The 17,346-nt window shown below is 36.0% G+C and overlaps 1 protein-coding gene across 5 annotated transcripts in view; it reads left to right on the top strand.

Moving 5' to 3' along the window:
• The window catches only part of FGF14 (fibroblast growth factor 14), a 385,249-nt gene that overhangs the window by 293,971 nt on the left and 73,932 nt on the right, over nucleotides 1-17,346 (top strand). For all 5 annotated transcript variants that reach the window (XM_066176416.1, XM_066176418.1, XM_066176417.1 and 2 more), the window contains one exon: nucleotides 3,923-4,026. In XM_066176416.1, the coding sequence (XP_066032513.1) occupies nucleotides 3,923-4,026 (104 nt within the window). The remainder of the gene's footprint in view (nucleotides 1-3,922; nucleotides 4,027-17,346) is intronic.

Genomic DNA, 17,346 nt, shown 5'->3' with positions numbered 1-17,346 from the left:
TAAATTTGGATTAATGAATGTTAATTTTGGATTACTGCACTGAAATATCAGCAGCCTGATGCTTGCACTGGTTTTTACTGAAGTTTGTCTTCAAAGAATTATACAGGCATTTACTCATCTATTTACACCACCTCTGGGAGTTAGGTAAGCCTGTTTCTCCCACTGGGATAATCTTAGTCTGACAGGTCGATGTTCAGTCATACTTAAAAAAAAGTTTTAATTATGTCTTCTGTAAGATTGGGCAGGTAGAATGGGTTTGCTCCATAAGAAATGGATGGAAAAACCTCTAAACACCAAACTCCTTGCAGTCATTGCTAATCTAAAAGATGTTTTGATGAAGTTGTCATTTTTGCCTGTGGGCCTGCAGATGAAAATAAATTGAAGAAATAGTTGACTTGATCTGATTGGAGATTTGGTGCTGTGGAAAGTTTTGTTAGCTGTCACAAGAGCAGTGTGCATGCAGAAGAGACAGCTAGTTCATAACTCTTAAGCAATCAGTCTATAGCAAGATTCTTGAGAAAAACAGTGATCTGTAATAGCAATTTCCTTTTAGCTACAAGTCAGCTGTACCTAAATAGACTTTCATAAGTATAATATGGAAATATCTGATTTCAGACATTTCAGATTTCAGTGTAATGGACTGTGATGATATGATGTAGAAGAAGGAAAAAGTTTTATGGTGGTTTTGTGTTTTGCTCAAGAAAGGATTGATTGCTTATAAAAAAAAAGTGGACTCAAACTTTTGCTAAAAGTTTTTGAGGATTGGAATCTAACTCAGATTTGGAGTTCCTGCAAGTCTCCTCCATGAAACCTAAAAAAATAACCCTTTTTCATGTCAATTGTTCCTGATAACTGTCCCCACCCCTATTTTCTGATCTTTTTTGTGGTGGGAGTAGGCTTGCAGACTTAGGAAAAGGAGGAGAACCCAAATGCTTTATAGCTGTGGTTTAGATAGAATACAGAGCAAAATTAAGGAAGTGTGCACAGTCTTAGCATTGACAAGGAGAAAGGGTTTTGCTTGCACCATTTTTGCCGATCAGTCCCCTTGTCTTCCCTGATGCTTCCACATTTTACTTATATTTGGAATTGCCAGGCTTTCTACTTCAGCATGCAGTATGGGAACACTGAGCACCAGGCACCGCTATATTTCCTGGGCTGCTGGAGGGTGCCCCCTCCCCTCAGCTCATCTGTGGACTCACTGAACTGGCTTTAGGCACATAAAGATGTTCAGGGACCTCACTCCCCACTCGCCAGATTTTGGGTTCAGATCATTTTCTTAAAGAGAGAAGGAAACAGGGGACATGGCTCTTTTTAGCGACCCTCTCAGATAGGAACAAATGTTTGGCTGTGCAGAACTGGAATGCCAACAGACTCTAGAAGGCTTGCTGCTTTTCTCAGAGCAGGTTTTTCCTAGAGTGAGGTATAGCACAAGTGAATCCTAGGAATGTTTGAAATGTGTAATTGAACACAAAGGTCTTTCTCAGTGAAGAGTACTGCTCAGTCAGGTTCTGGAGGAAATCGAATTTCTTTTGGCCTACTTCAAAGTGCATTAAAACCACATGCTGTGCCTTATTGGTGCATGTTTTGCTGACCCCAGTATGAAACACATTGCTGAACATTTGTCAATCAATAGCTGAATGTAGACTGGCCTCCCTAGTTTCACTCAAGTCTGAAGGATTCTGTGAAACTTATTGAATATTCTAAATGTGCAGAATTGTAGCATTTCAGGTCACACTCTAAAATTTTAAGGATTTAGACTAATTACAGGAGCTCTCAAAATCTCCAGTTAAAATTTGCTGTTGGTTAAAGATGCATTACGTGCCCTCCACAGTGCTTTCTGAATTCACCAGCAACTATAAACCACTTCAGTAACTTTATAGGCTGCACCAAACACTGCTGTGTTACAGACCTGTAATTCTTGTTCAGTGTTGGTTGGATTTTTTTTCTAGCTTTGGTGCTTTATTTTTATTATTAATATGGCAAATAATATCTACATTTCAGAAGTTTTGACTGAACCACTATGACGAGGAGTTAGTTTCCATTAGCTGATTTAGCTCACGTGGCTGACTTGTCTTTTGTGTTCATCTTTTTCCTTTATATAAGTATTGTTTTTTTTCTCTTCCTGGTGTGCCCTCTATTGTTTCTTCAGTCCCTTTAGCATCGTGTTCATATGCAGGTTTTCTCCTGGAATTTCTTTTCTTCTAGGAAAAATCCAAGTTTAATTGCCCTCTAATACTTAGTTTTGCTATGACAGACTTCGCCTACACAACCCACGACAGTGATTTTGCTGGTTTTGACGTTGTTTCATTTGAGGATAATGACTTTATAACTAATTTTTGACTTCCAAATTTTATTGAACTAAAAGCCCTCAAGCCATGCAGTCTTTAGCCCATGGATACTCTTAGTAGATCTTTTCTGTGAGTGCCATATTTCCCTGTTTTACATTTATTAGAGAGGGAACCTTATCTGTACCAAATATTTTTTTAGTGAACAGTACTGTAATATCCTAGCGTAATGAAGAATTCTGGAAATGACAAAAATTAAAATGTTATGTATTTGTGCTAATTATTGTCATCTCTTATATTTTCTTTGTAAGCCTGCCAAATTGTTTTCAGTTCTTCTAGAGCTCTTTTGAATATACTTTTCTTTCTACCACTCTAGGAAGAACGCTGCTACAATTCCTACCTTTATATTGGCTTTGTGTATTCCTAAAATTTTCTGATGTTACACATTCTTTTTCTGCGTGACAATACCAAAGGAAAGGTGTCTCTTTTTTTAATACATGCCTATATTTCTATATATATTGACTACTATAGGTAGTCTACCTATGGTTTTTTCCTCAGTTGTAAAGACTTGATCATATTCATCATAAACAAACTGGATTTTGTCCTTTGACCAAACAGGAATTTTCACACCTTGAGAAATGTATTTATCTACTGCAATTATATGATCCTTTTTCTCTTGATTTGGGCTTTAGCTCTGGCATTCTGATTACAAATAGCCTCATACATTTCTCTTTTTGCTCACACCTATGGATGTCCTTCTTAAATTTTGAAGAACTCCCTGTAGGTGTTACTGTGTTCCTGAGACATGACTTGGTAGAAACATAGTCCCCACTGATTATGTTGAACACACAGGTTGTGCTTTTGCTTTTCATCCAAGGACTTGGGAGTCCTTGGCTCATCCAGAGTGGGAAAACATTTAGTATTAACTCTGTCTCATCCAAGTCTATTCTTCCAGGACTTATGTGTGCTTTGCATCTAATTCTGTAGCATGAGTCAGTAAATGTAATATAGGTGTGTGCTGTCATAAGTTTTAGAAGAATTGGTTCATGCCACTTTCTTATACAACTTTTGTTTTTCTGTGGTGAGACTGGTAAACTCCCACTTCACACTGGTCTTTTTTCAAACAGTAATCAAAGTTGTGGCTGTTGGGTTTACTACAGAGGTATATAGTATTTCTAGGGTATTTATTATTAGGTGATTTTCTAATTATTTTCTAATTATTAACCAAAGTTTCGTATTCTGTTCAATAACACTTATGCACATTTAGAGTCAAGCACATATTTCAATGCTTTTATGAACTATGGTAAGCTTCTGTCATTACCTGACATCAGTGTCTTACTTCTGGTATCAAATATGTCATTCAAAAAGCAAAGAAAAAAAGATTGTGAAATCACAGATCCTTTGACATCAGTCTTTAATGAGGGTACCTCTTAATCGAAATCCATAAAAATGCCCAGGAAAATAAAGAACTACTTGCCAGAATCAAAGAAGTAAGATTTTTCTGAATTAGTCTAATTTTTAAAAGAATAAAAAATGATACAGGAGCTATTTTTCTTTCTTTTCTTTGCTAATGCTGTTTATTAGACCATTGTATTAACTGTAGCGTATTTATGTCTGGTCATGCTTTTTCTTCACAGCTTTATTCAACCTTATACCAGTGGGGCTCCGAGTTGTCGCTATCCAGGGTGTAAAGACTGGGTTGTATATAGCCCTAAATGGAGAAGGTTTCCTCTACACATCAGTAAGTACCTTGCTGAACTCTGTTTAGGAGGCACAGGTGAAGTTGAAATCTACACAGGAACGAGACACCTGCCCATTTTTAAGAAGTTCTGTGATGTCTGTATATGTTGCACTCAGCATGCTTGTGTGTAGCATTATCTATAAATGGGACACAGTAGAAATTACTGTGTACTAGGTATGAAAGTCTGAATGTAAACAATCCTAAAAAAACACATACCATAGAGCTCTTTTCCTGGCAGGTGTAGTGGTAGAGTGCCATGTGCCACAAAGATTATAATTTTGAATTCAATTCTTTAGTATTTTTAAATAAAGACCGGCAATTACTTTCTTAGTGACTTGTTTCTCAGAATCCAAAAACCACTCTAACCATTTTTTTATTGATGAAATTTATGAGTGTAACTTCCACCTAAAAGGTCAGTAGCAGCCTTATACTTTATCACCATAATCTTGTAACTGTATGCTTAGTGTTATTGATATTTTCCATCAGATATAAGGAAAATAAAGAGTTCTGTGAGGGACTGTAACCCCTGTAGAATGATCAAAGTTTAAAAAAAAAAGTCTTTTGAGTCACAAAGAAGAATGCTGTATAAAGTAACTTGAAAGACCTCAGATTGTTTCTGATATTTCAAATGATTTGATGCTAATCACTCAGTGTGTTGTGAATATAAAATTCCTCAGTTTTGGATAAATTTTGGGTCTTAACTGCCTTTGAAAGGCAAACAGACTTTAATGTGAACAGGCAGTTCTGTCAGGTATTAACAAGGTGGCTTAAAGGATTTTTCATTACTATATTTTTATTGACATCTATGTCAAATTTATTTACATAGTGCTTTTTTCATTTTTTGCATCACATAGTTCTTAATTCCCAGCTCAGTTACAATACACTGCTTTGTTTTCAATGTCCGTTGAAAGGAAATTGGAAAGATTAAGTTTCTGATGCCCTGAGGGAAAGTGTTCTGTTTGTTTCAAACATACAATTGTCTTGCAAAAGCTAATTAGAAAGAAAAAACGGAACTAATCTTGAATGCCAATGTCAAGACAAAGAGAAAATTCCTCCTCATAAAATGCCTGCTGGAAACTCCAGCAGTATCATCTACATTTTTTTACATCTGTTCAAAATAAAAATTCTGTCACAGGAAAACATGCAATATTTGCTATCAGAAGGAAGAAGAAAACTTGAACAAAAAACCTAGAGCTATTAGCGAAAATGCGTTACTGACTTTCCAGTTCCATTGCATTGTGGGGGGAGTTAATTTCTAGATCATGGCATGTAGAGCATTTTTTTTAATGTGTTGGCACAATGAAGAGTACATTCTTGCCCAGCACTGTTCCTGAAGTGAGTTCTCCGTCCTCCAGAAAGAAATACAAATTTCAGAAGATGTGATGTTTCCTGATGGTTAATTTTGCAGGGGACCACACATGTACAAATTGTGATAGGCACTGTTTTTATGTATTATTCTGGAAATGATTCAAGTTAAATGAAGTTAAGTGAGGCAAGGAAATGAGTATTTTTATAATGTCCTGCTTACTCTTCCTTGTGCAGAGAATGAAAGATGAGTAGCCCATTAAATGACAAATTTGACACATTAGAAAATACAGCAGAAGACTTTGTTATGTCTACAAAATGATTTTCAACTTAAACTTTTTTCAAGTAGAAAAATGACAACAGTTGATCAAAAATTTAAAGGTAGTGGTTTCAAAACATCCGTGCTGTAATACAGGTTTGTTTGTTTCATATTAATGTATTGACAACACTGGTAATATATTTTTGTCTCAGCAATTGCCTGTTTTCACTTTAAAGACTAATGCATTTGAATATAAAATGACAAAGCATCAGAGAGAAGTCTGTCTTCTCCTGAGGATCAAGATGAAGAAATATGTATGCAGAATTATGTATCACCATTTGTAGAAAAATATTTTTAACCAATCACTTTCTGTTGCTGTCTTGGTGGACTTTTTGACTCTTTTTCACATCTGTGTATCTGTTGCACCTAAATGCAGAAGTTCTGTATTATGTGTCCCATGTTTTTCCCTTGGCTCTTTAGGAGAGAATAGGAGAAGAAAATTTTGTATGCCACCTGCCATCACTGAAAAAGACTGCTGCATAATGGGAATGCTAGTTAAAATGTATATATATATTTATATATATATATATAAAATGTATTTATATTTATTACCAAATTCTTATAAGGATTTAAAAAAAGGAGGCATGCCCTGTAGACCAAGTAGCATTTTTAGTCCAAGTTGAGACTGAAGTTCAGTATATTCCTTCTCTGAGAATAGCTCGGTGCCCCTTCTTCCCATCATTTTCATATTCACAGTATATGAAACCTATATCTTGTGAGAATACCCTACATGTTGATGCCTCTCTTCCGAGACTGAAGGCCCCAACTCAATTATTTTTATCATAAGGTTCACATCACATTGACTAGTTAAGCAACAGCACTGAACGGAAAAGTATTACGTGTGAAGCTGCTCTGTTTAAGAAGAAAACAAAGGTACAGTGGCAGACTAGTTTTGCATACAGATTATCAAATGAAAATTTGCATTGTTTCTTGCCTTTTTAAAATGCCTTTTTTATGACTGTTTGCATCAGTTTGAGAGTCGCTCTTTTTCCCCTTTATTCTGCCATATTTAAGATTTTTTAAGTATTTCTCAGAATTAGAACTAGAAAAATGTGCAGAAACTTCATAGAAGTGTGTTTTGTCAGTATTTCTTGAAATAGAAACAGGAGGACAGCAAATTGTGTAGGCAGATCAGTCTCAAGAACTTTTCATACCTATTTTTCCTGCTGCAGCACTTGAGATTTATATTCTGTCCTTTGAGAATTGATTGAGCCAGGGTCTCTAACATACAGCATCAAAGTCTTGTCAAATAAAGGAGAAGAAGAATCTTTGGAGTTTGATAGGGTTTTGCAAAATTCCTGAGAGAAATTTTCCAGGGTTTTTTTGCAAAATCATAACCTGATTTTTTCTATGCATTTAAAGTAATTATTGTAATACCATAATACATTTTTTCTATTATGTGAAATACGAGAAAAAGAGCCTTTTCATGTTGTGTTTTTTCCTTGTTCTTTTAAGGGTTAGCTCACTTAATGATTATCCACTAAACTCACCTTCTTTCAAGCTTTGGATTGCTGTGTCCAACTTTATTTTTCAGTGTGTGTATATATACATATACTTGTATCTGTATATTGATATATATCTAGTCATAAGTAGCATAGGTTTACCTACTGGAAGCTTCCCAGTTCTACATGTATGTTAGTGAGCAATGAGAATTATAAAAGTGAGTTGAAATTTATTTTAGATGGTTTAATGAACTGTGAATAATTTAATATTTATGACTGACTAAATAACTGTGAAAGATAATTGGAGAATCTGGATTTTTCCACAAAGAGCCATGTCTGTTACTAGCAAGATTTTTGAAATAATAGTTATGGACTTCATATATTAAAGTCAAAAATTGTGCCTTATTCCTTTCTCCCTTTTGAAAGGGTGAGCAAGGTGAGTTTTCATTTCCAGGTTTTGTCTTGTCAAAATCAAGAGGAATGAAACGACTCCATGCATTGAAAAAGGGAGCACAGCAGCAGGGATTCTCCATGGGGAGCAGGTATTGCCTGCAGCAGGAAGATGGCAGTGCAGTACTTGGCAGAAGCTTTTGTTGGGTTTGATGTTAATTTTGATCAACTCCCTTTGCAAGTGGTTCATTAGTTCAACTTCCAGGGGGCTGCAGGTTTTGTTTTGCTTCTAGGATTTCCTGCTGTCTTAGCAGGATGAATTCAGAGGTAAAACTTATGATATGTTAGTCCATTTTATGATTCCCATTTTCCTGTGATGAGGATACGAGTGTCTCCTGGATTTACATCAATAATTTTTCCCCAGAATTACTTGATGTATCTGGGAGTGTTTGGAAGGACTACTGGCTCCCTTTTCCATCACAGGAGCAGTTTGACACAGTACTGCCTGTATCTGGTGGGTATCAGAGTAACAGAAAAGGGAAAATCCAAAATGTAGGCAAGGAAAAATCCTGTCTAGAACATCTTAACCTGCTTGCGTTTTCTTCTTTGTGTTTCCTGTTTCACCATTTTTTCTGCCAATTTTCTGAGACCAGAGATGTGGACTAAACCAGAGAGTTAACCTGTGATACTGTCCAGAAGCAGGTATCAAAGTCATCGGAAATCACTGCATGGTTTGTTAGTAAGACTGATGCCTTAAAAGATGACTGAGCTTGCAGGGGCAGGTCTGACCTCCCTGGTCCCCTCTTCCACCATTGTGTGCTGTGTCTCCAGAGGTCCTCTTCTGGGTATAGGGTAGTGGGAATCTCACTGGTAGGATGCAGAAAGTACTGGAAAGACATGGCTGCATTTCTGGGAGGTTCTAAAAACTTTTTGAAAAGTATTTCAGAATTAGGAATGTCACACTACAAACTTAACAGAATCACCTTCTTGTGAGGTGGGGGTTTGTTTTTTTGATCTGCCACAGTACACAGTGTTGAGGGTGTTGGAAGGGTGTTGGCTGGGGCAGCATTTCTGTTGCAGTAAGATATCAGTCTGTGTCACAGCCTTCATGAAAGGGAGAGAACATCAATATCTATTGCTGAGAAGTGTATTTGTTCTATCTCTCCGGCAACTCTCACCTGAAAAAAAAAAGGCTTTGAGGATTTCTCCTGACATTTCAGCAGCTTCCCAGTGCTGTTATTTCTGCCACTTCTTTAAGCCCACATAATTGACCTCTCTGAGGAGAACAAAATTCAGCCTCAAGGAAGAACATAGGAGCACCTTCAGAGAAGCCTGGAAAAGAGTGACAACTGCAGTAGTCTGTATTTCTAATATTCTAATCAAAGTCAAATGAAAATAAATTTTGTCTAGCTTTTCATAGAGTCTCACTTTATGCTTTGGAATAGCAAAGCTTAGCATGTGCATAACTTTGAAGGTTCAAAGGTGCATAAAACCTTACATTAAATAAAGCAGGAGGGAGTTTTAACTAGACAAAACCAAAGAAGAAATGTGATGTTTTAAAATTTTAATTTTTTTTACAAGAATAATCAGTAAGGGGTTAATGGTGACATCAGGACAACATTGTTATGACAGTAGTTGACCTGTGTTTTGGCAAAGATCATTCTCCAGCTTGCAAAGTATTGCAGAAATAGTTTGGAATATATCTGTTTAAAGAAAAAGTAACAAATAGAGCTTGCTCTGTGATTTAAAAGATGTAGACTTTTATTTCTAGTGGTCTAAAGTATGCTAAATATCAGAAAAGGGTAAATCTCACTGCTCTTGAGGTAACAGGTTTTGTAAATGTAAGCACATCAGAGTGGAGTGTCTCATAATATTGTGATCAGTAGAAAACATTATTTTCTTTCTTATGTCAGACTTGTGCTTTAGGGTCTCAACCTGCTCCCACACATTTATCTTCCAGCATAGTCTTTACTAAGAAAAGGATAGGACTTTATTTCACTTGTCATTATCTGTATCTTGGAAGTATTCTGGCTCATTACAGAGAGAGGAAAATAGGTATTTTTAATTATTTGAAAACCACAGCTGCTGGTAAGGACTTTTGAAAACTGATTATGTGATATTTTTAAGAGTGTAAAGGCATAGACTTTATGCAAACTCCCTTATTTCAAGGGTTTACCACTAAAGTACTTCCTTATGCTAAAGTGCTTCCATATTCCTTACATATGTATACCAATTCTGCATTCCCAGTTATTTTTTATTCAATTTGAGATCAGTTAGAAAGTGACCTATATTTGCTTCATATTGAAAAAAAAATTTTGAGAGGGATACAGCATGTTTCAGGGCTGTGTTCCTCTGTAAACTAGGCTGCATCTCTCAAAAGGTAAACAAGTTCAGCACGTTCCAGAAGTTGAAATACACTGACATAGAGGAGGAAAACATCTGCATGGTTTATGCTTGTTTATATCTCTTTTTGGAGGTAGATAATTTGTCTCTCAGGTTGCGTTCCCAAAATAAATACATAAAATTGCTAATGAATTTATTTATTCTATGGTAGCACTTAAGGAACAACGGATAACATAGCCCTGCTGTATTGTTCAAAAGAGTGTCAGATGTCCCTGCTACAGCATGTAGTAGAAAATGGGTACAATATACACAGTAAGTCCATGATTTTTTTCAGTGGGTTAGGTTTTCAGTACATTTTTGACTGAATGTGCTGAAGCCAGTGCTTTCACACACAAGATAAGGTTAAAAAAAGGAGGAAAGCAGAGACACATGAGAGTTTGATAGGGCAGGAAAGAACTGAGAAAGGAAGAGATGAATGGAATGAGGCTGACATGAGGAGACTGTGACAAGAGTGGGCATAAGAAAGTGGATAAATAGCATAGTGGAACAGAACAGTATTGTAGAAACCCTACAATGATACCATCATTGCAGAAATATTTAGCATGATATCACTGTTCAAGTCTCGTGCTTACATTACTACCTTACTGAGGTGTTCCCAGTTTTATTTGAACTAAGGTTCATAAACCATATCGTTTAATGAAAAATGCTACTTTGAATATATAAGGATACAGTATTTTAGTGTGACTTCTTACTCTATGGCTGTAGTTTCGTCCTGGAATATTAAGTGCTGTATTTGGGGTAATAACAGAACTTGACTTAAAACTTGCAGCACTGTTTCTTGCCACTTAAACCTAATATGTATGTCCTGTTTGTTCCATTAATGTCTACAGTATCCAGGATCTAGCTGAATTTTTATCTGTAAGAAACAGTTTCATATTTGCTTTAATTATTCATTTTCCTTTCTCATATATATTTCTCATATCCCTGTGCAAAAAATTTCTTACTATATGTGTTCTCTCTCCCTCGGATGTATATAAATGCCCCAGATTAAAAGTTGCTCTTCTAAACTTGACAAAGCATGGATGATCATAGAGTCTGTAGCTGTGGCTTGATATTTTTCAATAATTGTATGACAAGTAAGAGTAATTGTGGGTAGGTATGCTAAAATGAGGTAATCTAATCTCATGCTTCAGGAAGTAGGATGACTTCCGCAGGAGTCAATGTTTTCCCCATTGTGTGGCATCTCAGAATGCAGTTGCTCAGAAGGAAGTTTGTCTCTGAACTGTTGTGCAATGGTCACAACTAAAGGCTGAGCACAGGCTTGATGGACCAGCAGTTTAATCAAGTCTGTCAAATTTCTGCTTCTGGCAATTCTGTCTCCCATGGTAGCATCCCTGTATTTTTGACCAATGTTTGTTTTGTTGCATAAATACAACTACAGTATTCTGGATGTTTCTTTATTCTCTGTTTTGTTGCTCTTAGAAATTTGGGGTTGTCTGTAATTGTAAATGTTGAATGCATCTCACTCTCTATTGTATACCACTCTTGACTTCTGTTCTCTTACTTCCCTTCTAGTTGTCACATCCCAAGCTAAAAGGATCATGTTTGAAATTTCTAATTTTCCATTCATTACTGTTCAATGTTACTCATTCATTGCATCCAAGTAAGGAAAGAGGCTACCATGGACATGGAATCTCTCAAATTTTAGACAATTATCAAAAACCTGTTTTCAAAACAAACTCTTATTACTTGTTTCCATCAGGTGTTAATGAATATTGAAAATATTAAAGACAATTTTTGGAGGATTTTATGGTAAGTTGAAATCCATTTTATAATAAGTGGGGTTCTTCCAGTGTAGAGAAGACATCTTATTGCATCGTCAAGAGGTGTAGGTAAGAAAAAAACCCTAGCTTTCTGTGGAGTAGAACACAGACGCATGTGGTGCTGTCACTTCTGTAACTGCATGGTTAATGTATATTCTGCTATTCAGGGCTATTTCCAAAAGATACATGTCTAGACAGAAAGACAAACAGAAATTTACTGAGAGCTTTTAGATATATAGTCTATTTTCAAAAAAAATGTTTCTGTTAGTCTGAAGAATTACTTTATTCAGGCAAAAATTTGCTTTCATTATGTGAGAACCCACATTACCTTGCAGAAATGAAATAGTCAAATGCATATTTTGTGACTTTTATTTTTAAACTTCTCTAAAAATTTTAAATACCTTTATAAGAATATTCAGTTTGTATCTGATAATGTCAAGACAAAAGATGAGAATACTATTTACCTAGGTAATTAAAGAAAATTATGCAAGCATCCTATAATTTCAGGGAACTTTCTAAGGTACCCCCCATATCCTATAATAAGAGGGTGTGGGCTCAAGTATGTGTGTATTAAATTATCATCATATTCTTTACATCACAATTCTATTTCATGTGTGGTCCTTATGATCTTAGACTTTAAAAGAAGATATTTTTAAAATGTTACTGTAGTGTAAAACTCTATACAACAGAGCTTTGCATAGAAGATAGAGTTCTGTAAATATCAGATGTTGACAAAAGCCATAGATGCATTTGATGACTGATTTATACACAGTATCCATTACATTTTAGTAACAGGTTTCCTATTATTCTTGATTTTTAAGGGTCATGTTTCACCTTGCCATCATACACATTTATTTTATTGTTGTAGCATATTCATTTTTTCATTTGGAGAGGCAAATGTGTAGCTAAGCTTAGTGAATGATGGTCAGTGATAAATTTATATCTCCTGAATTCTTCCCATATGCCATGTGTCCCTGTGAAAAAATTTGGGATATTTCTGATTCTAAGGCAGCTTTAGCCATGGGCTGGATCCTGCATGGAAACGACCATCTGGGTAGGCCCATAGAAATGCTGATTCTGCATGTCCTGACTAATGAGCCCTTACCTTGGCCTCTCACGTGTTGGCAGAGCTTGTTAATCTGGGACCTGCCTGAGGGTGTTCATACTCCCCTCTCTTTCGTCTGCATGCCAAAGGGGACAGAGGCTGCTTCCATCACGTTTCCCCACAGGATTTTCTGTGACCAGGGACACAATCTGTGTGTAGCTTTGCAGAACTATGACAGCCTGTGGGCGAATATGTCCACGGGAAAGGCTGAGATTATCCCTGAAGCCTTGTCATTCCCGGGGAACTAAGCCTCAGAAAGGAGAACTAGGGGCCACATTTTGTTTCCTTTTAGGTAAATTTGAAGCTATTTGTTGATTAGAGTTCATTTACAATGTAAATAACTGTGATAACACTGATTTTTATGTGTCTATACAAAACCGACTAGGAAAGCAAGGGTCCAGAAACTTGAACATAGCTAACATCGAGTCTTGGTTTCCCTCTTGGTTTGTCAGATTCCTAAGTCCTCCTCTTTACCTGCTGGCAACTTTCACTAACAGTGTTCCTTGGTGTATTCCAGTAGAGAGTGAATGATCTTAAATGCTCATTATGCTCATTTAGACAAATTTCATAGTTCCCGTACAAGGCCAGGAGTTGAATAGGATGTGACTCTTTCTTGCCTTCTCCTTTTTCCCTCATTTGGAACCATTTAGTCTGAGGCAGTTTTAGGTGGAAACAGACATCCAAAATGCACGTATGAGGTTCATTTGGCTTGTTACTTGCCCAGGCACTAGTTGAGGCACAGCATAGAATAACTCCTAGCAATGGTGGAACCTTTTCTGCCCGCAGCTTAGTGTAATTAAAAATTCCAATTTTAAATTTCTAAAATGCTGCCCAAATATTGAAGGGATCTGAAATTTTTAGGTGTACCAAGTGCTGGTCTAGTTCTGATACTAATTACAATTGCTGATCTCATAGGTATCAGGATTGGCATAACAGAGCATTTTCAGAAATCCCTCTTGGAAGCATTAAACTGGTGAGTTTGTTATGCAGTGTTTATTCAGCATATTCTATTCACTGTCAGATGAGAAGCTCTCTTGACTGATTCCTGTTGATTTGACAAGGATCCTTGTTTTTTAGCAGACTACAAATACAGCCTTGGGGACATATTTTCTCTCCCCAAGGGTGTCTCACAAGGAATTGTAAATCTGTAGAAAAAAACAGTGGTCAAACCTGAATTTTACTGCAGCAAAAACATTAGAGTAGGGGCGAGTAGGCAAGTCACCCCATTGTGCTTGAATTCAGATGTGAGTCGTCTCTACGTTCTGTTCTGATATATTTGTCACTAGACGTTTTGTAATAAAAAGTAGCATGATGCCACTACCTGGAAAACCACGAACACCTGGACTTAATAGACAGGATTTGCAGGAAAACCTTGTACTTTGAGTAAGTGAAAAAAACTCTGAAGGCTTAGTTCCTTCTGCGCCCCCATGGCTTTCTTTTTCCAATAGCACATCATGTTATGGAAGGCTTCAGCTTATTAACAGACAGATAAGATTTTTTAGCATTACCAGACATTTACATGGTATTACTTAATCTTTAGTGTGATCGTGTCTGCAAAACTGGAAACAATATTTGAACATGAAAATGAAATACTGGTACTTTGTGACTCCACAGATGTACAGAGCTCAAGACCCAAAGTTTTCCACAAAAGAGATGTGATTGCCTAATTCACCATGGAATTGTTTACTTATTACAGATTTGCCTAACGGCTGGTGAATTTTAAAAAGATAGAGAAAGGGTTTTAAACCACAGGCACAAAACAAAATATAGCCAACATTTCAAAAGCAAAATATGTACTCTTTTTCATGTCCCTCTTGGCCAGCATGTGACTTCCATGTTGTGACTGATGTCCCCTGAGCAGTTATACCCTTTCACATTGCAGTTCAGGCTACAGGCCAAAACTTAGCACAGCCCAGATCATCAGGAAAGAAAATAATATTATGAAAATATCTCCTCTTAGAAGTAGCTTAGATGATATTAGGAATAGGTGGAAGTATTAGATTTTTTTTATCTATTTGCCAAGGATTGCTACTTTTTATCCCCCCAGTATTTTGTATTACTGGAGGAGTATGGCTTGATGAGGAAGACAAAAAGAAAAAAGAAAACAGAAAAAAAGAAAAAGAACAAGGAAAAGAAATAAGAGAAAGAAAAAGAAAAAAATCTTGGAAAAAAAAAAGAAAAAAAAAGCTATTTCCCTTAATACTTAACAGAAAAAGAAAAAGAAAAAGAAATAAGGGTTTAAATTTTATAAAATTTTAGTTAAAAAGTAGACCTGCCTGGGATTAACTAAATTCCAAAATTCTTGTTGGTATTTTTTTCTTTACCCTAGGATGGGTTTAGATGTTCCCTACCAAGGGTAGTAAAAAATACATGTTAGTGTGATAATGACAGAATAGTCTAGTCAGACAATAAAGTAAAGTATAATTAATACAGAACCATCTGGAAACACAATCTCTGTAGAGTTTCTTTTGGTTTTACAGTGGCACAGAATGGCTTTTAGATTTGGTAGCAGTTTTTCCATTTGTTCCAGTGGGATCTGAAGCTATTGGTCTGTACTTCAGTAGGTAGGATTTGCGTAAGTGTAAGCATCGTTCTCATTCAGCTTCTGGAACAGAATATATCAGCGAAATATCCTTCATTTTATTCAGTACACAAATGCTTTTAGTAGAATGCATTTTTAATTTCAAGCTGCTTTCAACCTTGTACTTTCCTCTTCCCCTCCCTCCACCCCTTTTTTCTCTGGAGAAATTCTTTTAAGTGTTAGGATAACACAGGAAGATGCAGCATTTAATATTCTGTTTCAACATTTAGTTGTTCATGAGGAGGACTGAGTTGACTATTCTCTTCTTGACATTTGAAGATCAGGATTGTGCCCTTGTCTCTTCATTTTCAAGTATCTATTGGCACCAGCAGCAAAGGAGATGAAGGAATCAGCCTTTCAGGCACTGGAAATGACAACTTCAGGAAGCATCAGCTGAGGCTATTCTATTACCCCTTTAGCATTCATCTGACCATTGAAAGTGGCTGAAGAATAGCATTTGAAAACAGAATAAAGGATAAAATTGCTATTTCCCTTAATACTTTACAGAAATTTCACTGCATCTTTGACAGGTGTCAGCATCCTGCCCGGTGCTCAGAACTGTGAAAGTCACTTTTCTTCAATTGACATGATTAGAGTAGAAGATAGGTGAACTGATTTTTGATTTTCAGGGATTGTCATGTGGAGGTGACTGCTCTATAGATGGAATATGAGGAATAGTGGGGTAGTATCTAAACTGCTTTGTTCAACTCACAGCTTTGGATGTGCAAGTATGACATTGAGAAAAAAGGAGACAGAGGAAAGGATTAGGATAGATGATCCACAGGTAGATTATATTAGGTTCACTTCAAACTCTACCAATCATATGAAAACAGTCTCACTATATGAAAGCAATCTCATAGTGAATATTTTCAGAAACTAGCCATGATAAAAATAGCCTCATTTGACATTGTTGGAGTTACGCTAATAGGAAGTGCAGGAACATGGGCCGTGTTAGATACAGACCAAGATGCAACATTCACACTAAATGACCTTTTATTCTGGAAGATCACAGATTTTATTAGTTGTGAAGAGGCATGCTCAGTTTTATTTGTTTGTAGATACTTCAAACTCAGAAACATAGCATGGAGTTCTGCAGTCTTGGTCTTAAAAATTGCACTATAACTTTGTTATCCTCCTGACTTCCATAGACACATTTTTTGTATGAGCCTACAGTGGTAGAAGCTTCATTAAGAGATTTGAACAATAAAACTACTCATGGTAATGTAAAGAAAATTTTGATTCATTGTTTATCTGAATAGTCAAAAAATACCTCCATGAGTTAGCTGTTGACATAGATATTGCTGAATAAAGGAATGATGTAAAGCAATTGTGACACTCTAGGCATTCAAGGTATTAAAAAAAATTAAAAGTACTTTGAGAGAGATGCTCTGAATTCATCTAGGTAGTTATTTTTTTAATAAAGTAAATAATCCAAAAATGCAGAAAACAGAAACAATTACTCAACCAAATTTTCAAGACTTTTAGGAATGGAGAGAATGCTAAAATATTCCCATAATTTTTAGTAAAAATCTAGATAATCAGAAGAAAAGAAATTCATAAGTATATTTTAAAAGGCTGTTATTTTTTATATGCATAAGGGGGTGTGTTAGTGCATATATTTATAATTAAAGTCATATTTTTGTGAAAGAGATGGACTTCAGAAGTTCAATAAATAGGTTTCTTCATATGTAATTTCTTTTCTTCTAAATTGAAAAAACCTCCTTTTCTTCACTTTCTTCGCTTTGTCAAAAGAAATGTTGGAAAATGCCCACATCTATTTTCTCTCTTTTTTTTTGTCAAGTCCTATTTGTTAAAGAAGTTCTATACTGTTTTTCCGTTGTCTCTGGATGGAAGAAGGAATTTTATTTGTCATTTCATGGCCTGATGATTTTTCTAAAGTTTTCCAACTCAGTTCCCATCACTGGTAGACAGCAGGGGGTCCTCTAGCTATGCTTAAGATTTTTAGTAGTATCTTCCTGTTAATGTCAACTTGATATCACTCTGTGATTGGA

The sequence above is a fragment of the Chamaea fasciata genome, unplaced genomic scaffold (genome assembly GCF_029207755.1).
Source record: "Chamaea fasciata isolate MVZ Bird 193981 ecotype frontalis unplaced genomic scaffold, bChaFas1.0.hap1 SCAF_2, whole genome shotgun sequence".
In the NCBI taxonomy this organism is placed as follows: Eukaryota; Metazoa; Chordata; class Aves; order Passeriformes; family Sylviidae; genus Chamaea; species Chamaea fasciata.
Note: the sequence above shows the minus strand (reverse complement) of the source record. Positions and strands in the feature narration are given on the sequence as shown.